Below are 8333 nucleotides of genomic sequence, written 5' to 3' on the forward strand. Positions count from 1 at the left end.
CTTCGTCGGCTAGGTGGGTGCGCGGTCTCGGGACCGGTGTGGACGTCGGAGCGGCGGCTCCAGTGCTATGGGTCTTTGAGCGTCGTCTCTTCTTGCTTGGGCTGAAGTGTCGTCGGCTTGTAGCGTGCGCGGCCTCGGGGCCGGTGTGTTGTGTTTGGGCTGTCTCTTTCCGGTTCTCGCTAGTGTGCGCGGTCTCGGGACCGGTGTGGACATCGGAGCGGCGGCTCCGGGTGCTTCTGTTTTGAGTGTTGCCATTTCTTGCTAGCGCGGGAGTGTTGTCCGCTCGTGTGGTGCGCGGCCTCGAGGTCGGTGCGTGGTTTTTGGCTTGCCGGCGGAAAACAAGCATGAACTTCCTCTGTCCTCCAAGAAAGTAGCAGTGCTACTTGCACACGGCACCCGGACTGGTCGTCCATGCCGCAGTCAATGCAAGACCACTTTGTATGTCCTGAACCAAGGACAGGAACCGAGTGACGGCCAGCTTGCGTAGCAGCAGTAGCAGCCAGTGCCCAGCAGGAGTAGAAGTCTCCAGCTGCGGCACGAGCCCAAATTAAACGAGGCGGGGCGGAGGAGACCGGACTGATTGACCCTACCTGCTCGACCCGATGAGGAAGACGAAGACCCACCTCGCCATATAAAAGGCCTCCGCCTTCACAGCCGCGCCCGTTCCCGAGCTCCTCTTACTCCTCCCGGCGCCGGCGACGCCGATCGTTCGTTCGAGTGTGCAGTTGAGCTGATTGATTTCAACTCCCCAAAACCCCAATCCAGCATTTCTCCCCCCAGCTCCAGACCATAACCCTAGCTAGTTTGATTTCATGGCCGGGGACCCAATGCCGACCGCCCTGCCGCCGCCGGAGAAGGGGGAGGAGCAGCCGCCGCCGGCCGTTACGGACCTTGTTGTCGTGCCGCAGCCAGACGAATCGGTGCGTTCTCTCTCTGGGGCTAGCTCCTCCATTTTCTGGCGCGCGCTGCTACTGCCTACTAGTAGTATATTTGCTGTTGTTGAGGGAAGTGCTTAGTTATTTGGTTAGGGTGTGTCTGCTTCGTATCTGCCCGCCGCCGCGCCGCGCGCCTGGCCGGCTCGGGTCGTGCCCAGGCGAAGAGCGCCGGCCGGCCGCCTGAGTGCCACGGTGTGAGCACAAATGCATCCACGCCCGACCATATTTTTCGCCATCGGCCGCCTCCGTGTCCGGCGCCGTCGCAGGCCCTCAATCTCACCGGTGTAGCCAGGAGCAAAGGAGGCTCCCACCGTACCACCGCTGCACGGAGCTCCCGTACGGAATCTATGTTTCGGGGGCGCATCCATGCGTTTTCCCCTTAATCCATGACGTCACTGGGATCAATGAAATCGATATCTTCTACTTCCTCAGTTCTAAATTATTTATCGCAGTTTTGGTTAGATTGGATCTAAATAAGGATGTATCTTGAGTTCTTGACACGTTAGCTAGGTTCGCTAGTTTTGAGAACATGCTGCGACAAATAATTTAGAACGGAGGGAGTACAAGTTTAAAGTCGAGGATGATTTGGGTGATTCGGATAAAGGGTGCTTCTATCGACTCAAAAACATCAACCTTTTATAGGGGGTGATTTTTTCCATAAACGGTGCCTTTAGAGCATTTTCGGTCGTGTCCTCCAAACGAATGTTATGTGAAAGCGTGGGATTGGTCGATTGGGGGCCGCTGCGTGGTGTCGCGTTTGGGGCACGCCCGTTTCAAGCCACGCCCCCAAATGCCCTGTACGGAAACACTTAAATTCGACAGATCTTAAATCTTTCATTCAAATTTTGTTATATATTACAAAGTTGAATGAAAAATGCCTAAATTTTAAATAAAACCAAGCCTACTCGCCGTCGGTCGGAAGTGTGAAGGCCCAGCCTTGCTGTCATTCTTCCCCTCGGCCTGCTTCCACGCCCACCTCGTCGCCCGGTCTTTAGACGCGCACGCCCTTGCTTCACGTGCTGCACCACTATTGACCGGTGTTGCTGCTGCTTCCCTGTGACGCTGGTCCTTTGCGACCGCCTTAGGTGGTACTCCTCGTTCTAGGCAACCCACGCTGCTTTGCGAGCGACGGTCTGAACGCATGTCTGAGCATTGAGCTCGAGGATCCTCTGCTGCTTGGTCGCCATGAGGAGGTGACTAGCCTCCTCCTTCGGTGCCTGCTCGATGGAGATCTCGGTGATGCGGCGGTAGCGTTCTGAAGCAGCCACAACGTCCGGTATGATGCGAGGGTAGCCACCTGCTCCAAGTCCACCGACTCTTGCTCGTCGCCCCATTGGGTCCGCTCCTCCTCTGCCTCGCGGTCTGCGTATGCCATGAACGACACGTCTATCTCATTGTTAAAATAGCCGGCTATAGCCGATAGCCGTGAATTTCTTTGAAGCTATGAAAGGCTATAGCCGGGCTATAGCGGGCTATAAGCATATAGCGGATTTGCTAAATAATGAAAAAAATTGGGCATCATATAGTTATATATATATATATATATATATATATATATATATATATATATATATATCAATAATTCACAAAAATAATAACCTAATAACATCTTCACATAGCAGATACACATAATAGTTCACACATAGTTAAATACATAGTTTTGTCCAAATATTACATCATCATTACGTAGTTTAGGACATAGTTATGCCCATAATTACATAACTAGAGCTTGGTGGCTATTTCGGCAAGCAAATGGGCCACTCAATTGAAATTTTTAGTCCAAAATTTTGGGCCCATTGAGCGGGAAGTTAGCGGCTATGAGGCTAAGTTAAGGCTAAATAGCCTTAGCCGGGCTATTAACGGCTATTTCTGTTTTAGCCTCTAAAGCCTCTAGCTATAGCCGCATGTCTCGTGAAAGGCTATAGCCTGGCTATAGCCGGCTATTTTAAACAGAGGTATGAGGTTCATTGTGTGGCGATGGGTATTTTTATAGTTGGAGACGACGAGAAGAGGATGGGAAAGGGCGGGAAGGCGCAGCGCCAACGAGAAGTCCTACCTGCCTCCGCCATTATGGAAAGTTACCCGCCTGTGGCTGTGTCAATGACAGGGATGGCCCGCCATGCGCCACGTCGTTGCTGCGTTGCGCCCGGCACGCCTAGCCTGTCCCTGGGAGGCGGGGATATCCTCGGGGCACCGGACCCAGTACTGGACCGCGCCGGACGGAATTGGCCTTTGGGGCATGCGGCTGGGCGCAGTTTTCTATCCTGCCTGCCATCAAGGCCTTTGGGGACGATTTTGGGGACGCGACTGGAGATACTCTTATTGACTCAATGCGTCACATAGAAGTGATACAAGTATAGAGTGTTCAACATCCTGACTTGGCTAAGATGCAAGTAAATGTTTTTCTTTGGTGCAACTGTCTACACTTGTTGTTAGTAGTCTGCAGGAGTTAATATTTTTCAGCTTCTTTGGTGCACCGATTTGATCTCATTGCGGCACATGCTGCTTCTTCTATATCCTGCACTGGTGCCATATTTACACAGCTAACATTTTACATCTGTTTGTTTTCCAGGATCTGAAATTTCTGGACCATTTTCAACAAATAAGTGGTTGCACTAGTTTTATACACAAAGATATAGGAGGTCTTCTTGAGTGTGCAAAACTGCAGAATCCGATGGTAACCCATATATCTTATTTTTGCACATATAATGATTATGTGGTAGTATTCCTTACGATAGCAGAGAAACACAACTATTCATACTACACTATGATCCAAACCTTCGTGAAATTTGATTTTTTTATAGTTGTGGTAGTGATATCTTGATCTGTTTTTGACACCTTCCACTTCAATCTTTTTTCGGATAACAAGCGTGGCTATGTTCATACTAAGTGCTGTTCTCGCAATACTATCTGTGGACGTGAGAACTATTACCCTGTGGTAAGCTAGACTTGTGCCACGTTTTGCATGCTTATGTTGTTTCCCATGTTAAATCAAGTTTTGATGTGTTTATTTTACTGGTTTACATGGCTTTCATAGGGTGCCTCGCTAAGTAATCCTGAGAAGTGGACATGTTTTGTTAATTGCATTCTCCAGTGTGTGGTTCACACTGTTCCTCTGGTGTTGAAGCTTCTGAAAGATGATCACATAGATGCATGTCCTCGTAAGGCATTTAGACCAGTCCACCTTTCGTGCTTCTAGCTGCTTTCTGTTGAGAATCTCTTATCTACCATTGTGTTTTCAACTCAGATTTTGATTTTTCACTAGGTGACTCTGACAAATTCTGCTGTTACTGCTCCCTAAAACTGCACGCTGATGAAATTATCAAGCGCTCTGGGTGTGTTCTCTACCCAAAGAAGTTTGTTGAACTCCTGAACTGTAGGTTGCTTATATTATCAGAAAATCTTTGCTTGCAGTGCTTGTCTTATTTAGCTATTGCTCCTTCAATGTTCTAGCCGTCATATTCTCATTATTAGGTCTTAGATATTTGGAAATGCATCAGTGCGATTATGACTGAACTTGATTCTTGAAAACATTGTTTGCAGTAATATCTGAAAATTTTGAGTGGGGACAACACCAGGATGCACATGAATTCCTCCGTTACTTGCTCGATAAATTGGATGAGGCCTCTGTTCCTCACAGTCCCCCATCTGAGGGATCCTCTTCAATTGTCCAACAAATTTTTGGAGGCCAGCTAAAAAGTCAGGTGTGCCTGTAAATCCACTACCAGTTGTTCTCCTGTAAATCATTGACACTTAGTCCCTGATAATCCAGTGTCATATTGAGTTAATATTTTTTCTTTGTCAGTTGCATTGTCCAGAGTGCCAGCATTGCTCAGACAGATTGGAGCCTTTCGTCGACCTTAACTTAGAGGTTACCCAGATGAGCAGTGTCATGGATGCACTACATTCTTTTACAAAGATTGAGGTGTTCGAAAATTTTCCTTGTGATGGGTGCAAATCTCGTGTGAACATGGAAAAGCAATTCAAGGTGGAACAGGCTCCAGAAGTTCTCGTGATCCAGCTTAAGAGGTTTCAAAATCTGGGGAGTGCTATCTCTAAGATTCAAACCAAGGTGGAGTATCAGCCAGAGCTGGATTTAAACCCGTTTCTGAGCACCCCAGAGGATGTGAGTCCTTTTTTCTCATTTAATCAAATTCCGCATGCGCCCAAGTATATGGCTGATGCACACTTTTTTCCTGCAGAAACCTCAATACTATGATTTGTATGGAGTTGTAGAACACCTGGGTGTTCCATCCAATGGTCACTATGTTTGTATTATCCGTCCATCACAAACTGATTGGTTTCTGTTCGATGATTCTAAGGAAATATATCTACAGCTTGTAACATTTTTTGTATATATTTCGTTCAAGTACATGGTTCTAGCTTCTAAACTTTCGTGGTGCAGGTTATGAAGATTTGCAAAGATAGAGCTTTGGACAGCGAAGCATACCTTCTATTCTATGTCAAGCAAGGTTCATCTCCGTGGTTCTCTACCTTACTTAAGAGAAAGAAGAACAGTTCCGGTGACAGCGATGAGGGCAGTTACACTTGTAGTGGCAGTGACAGTGACAGTGATGAACAAGAGAATGAGGGTTCTCCCGAAACCCCGTCTTGGTGTAGTAAGTGTTAGTTTTTTCTGTTAATAATGAAAAATCAACGGGGAATGTTCCCCATACTAGTTGCCACAGCACAACACTAGTTTCTGTAAGGTTCTGTGTGCACTGTGTGGGTCTCCTCCCTTACGTTGTGCCGGTGGCTGATGTTTTACCTAACTTACCTTGTTTTATAGAAGATGAGGTCAGGGATACCAATGATTCTCCAGATGGAGCACTGGGTACCTTGGGGCTCAGATCAGTCGGCCCCAACTCCGACAACATTACTAAGGGCAAGTGCATTACCAGTATTGTCCAAGAGAAAGCAATAGAAGACGAGCCTATCAAGCAGTTTAAAGACATGCTGATTAATAAGTTACGTATGGCTGGATTAACTGGAAGTGAGATTGAGGAAGCTGCTGCTGTCATACTTGCAAGAACGGAAGAATCACAGATGGTGTTTGCACTTAAGGCTTCAAGGAGAGAGTATATCGTTGAAACGCTCGATGGTAAGTTATTTTTGTGGCTTTCTACATAATTTACTCGAAACTTGTTTGTTTATGCTATGTGATATTATGTAATTGTGCACTGTTATGTTAGTATAATTCTTGTCGCATAGCTAATTGAATGCATACATGTCGGTGTTGCTAGCTGCATGTTGACCTGCATAAGAGTTGTGTAGTAACTTCATTTGGTCTGTAGTTTTGACTCGGTTGTGAAAGCCATGATAGAGAATATCAGGATGGGTAGAGTAGAAGTTCGTATTGAAGATTTCAGGAAGAAATTCAAATGGGAAATGGACCGTTGCTTGAACCAAATAGCGTTAAGAATATATAAACCAAATATCACGTTATCACACAATCCGCCTCCTAATACAGTGTATTCTCATTGCATCAGTGGATATGTTCTCCCCAACCAAGCGCCTCATAAGTTCGTAAGAAAATTGCCATGAGTGAACAAAGTAAAGATGAGGAAAAAGAATATAAACCATATACAGTTCCTGTAAAGTCGAAGATGTGTTTATCAGTGGCTGCTAGTTCTTTGTGGTTCTTTTCTTTTTGGAATTCTATCTATCACAGTTTTTTTTTTATCCACTATCTATCACAGCTGACAGTGGTCAGGGGTGTCCAAAATCGGTTTCTGCTGAAACTGTAGAAACATGCAGGGATTTGAAGCCAAATATGTTACCCAATAATATAAGTAAATATGTCCATCCCTATAACATTTTTTTTAATGCATCAGCTTGGTTGGAGACATCGAAGGAAATTACACTAGCACTAGCTCGCTGGGTTCAACTCGACCTGGCATTGAACACCACTTAATTAGTAGTCGCAAGATGGCACGTTTAGCTGACATCTTATTAACAGGAAAAGTCCATGCTTAATAGGTGTTTGTGTAATTATTCGTTGTCTAGGTTTGCTTTTTTGAGTACTGTCAATAAGTCGTGACATCTTTCATTTCCTAAAAAGAAAAGGTCATGACATGTTATTGTCCCGTGTGCAGATGGATACAAAACTGGATTAAAGAAGCGCAGGCGAAACGACACCAAAGTAGAAGGACACGAGCTTGGAGAAGTATCTAGGGAAGAAGAGGAGTCCGGGGTGGGCAGCAAAGGTGGAGATCCAAGAGAATGCGGTGGTAGGAGATAACAACATATACATGGTATCTAGCTATTGGCTGCAGGTAGAACGCGTTCTGTAACTTGTTATGTGGAAATTGAGCAGGACATCGCACTTTGAGCACTTCTAAGTTTTAACAGTCCGAAGCCACTTAAATCATATTTAACTATTGTTAAAATTGACATATAGTAAGTTATTCTCTGTATAACACTAGAGCTTCTCATACATCGAGATATCGCAACAATGCCAATGATCTAGGTTTTTGAACAAACTCACCAAAAGTTGCATCATAGCTCAAAAGTGTTATATTATGATCTAAATTCAATAAGAAAGCTAACGGCGGAGCGAAGCGAGGCCCATCGCCGGTAGACTTGGACCGAGAGGATGAATAGAACCATCATCTTCAAAGCTTGCTACTTGTTGTCCAATACTGGTATGCATAGACGTTTTTGGGCTGAAGCAGCATTTACTGCATGTTAATTGATAAACTGTCACCTTACATTTCGTTTGATAAGAAAACTTCCATTAAGATATGATCTGGTTCACCTACTGATTATTTACAGTTGAGAGTTTTCGGTTGTACTGCTTATGCATATGTTGATAATAGAAAGTTAGAGCATATGACTGTTAAGTATGGTGTTTCTTGGTTATGGTTCATGAGTTAAGACATATAGGTTATGGGATCCTGAAATTAAGAAGGTTTTGCATAGCATAAATGTTGTTTTTAATGAGGTTGTCATGTTTCATAAGAGTTCATCTACGGAAGTTTCTGGTGTATTGATATTTCTGATGATGAGCAACAAAAAATTAGTCTGTAGGTAGAGCACGTAGAGGAGAAAGATAATAATGTTGCTGAAAATGATAACACACTCATCACATGTTTTGCAGCAAACAAATGAATCCATTGCTACTAATAGACCGGGGCGTGATAAAGGTCCACGTTCTCGTTTAATTGAAGAGTGTAATTTTATTCATTATGCTTTAAGTTATGTTGAACATGTGAAGCATGATTCTAAACCTGCTACATATTGATGTCGTTGCATCCGTTAACTGCGATAAGTGGATCTTTCTACTATGAAAGAGGATATGCAATCTCTTGAGAAGAATGACACATGCGATGTTGTACGCTTGCCCAAACAAAAAAGGTTGTTCGTCGCAAGTGGATATTTAAAAGAAAGGAAGGTTTA

General features: G+C 44.8%; 1 protein-coding gene across 2 annotated transcripts; it reads left to right on the forward strand.

The window, feature by feature from the left end:
- Nucleotides 1-492: 492 nt before the first annotated feature.
- Nucleotides 493-7371, forward strand: LOC127311227 (ubiquitin carboxyl-terminal hydrolase 23). Of its 2 annotated transcripts, none has more exons than XM_051341607.2 (10): nucleotides 493-920; nucleotides 3508-3612; nucleotides 3805-3873; nucleotides 3973-4096; nucleotides 4201-4311; nucleotides 4479-4639; nucleotides 4741-5061; nucleotides 5138-5554; nucleotides 5725-6036; nucleotides 7031-7371. In XM_051341607.2, the coding sequence occupies exons 1-8, from the start codon at nucleotides 813-815 to the stop codon at nucleotides 5345-5347; spliced, it is 1209 nt and encodes a 402-aa protein (XP_051197567.1). In that variant the 5' UTR covers nucleotides 493-812; the 3' UTR covers nucleotides 5348-5554; nucleotides 5725-6036; nucleotides 7031-7371. The 2 variants fall into 2 exon arrangements, with proteins under 2 accessions (XP_051197567.1, XP_051197576.1); XM_051341616.2 differs by having other exon boundaries at nucleotides 5728-6036.
- Nucleotides 7372-8333: the final 962 nt, after the last annotated feature.

Source organism: Lolium perenne, chromosome 1 (assembly GCF_019359855.2).
Source record: "Lolium perenne isolate Kyuss_39 chromosome 1, Kyuss_2.0, whole genome shotgun sequence".
Lineage (NCBI taxonomy): Eukaryota > Viridiplantae > Streptophyta > Magnoliopsida > Poales > Poaceae > Lolium > Lolium perenne.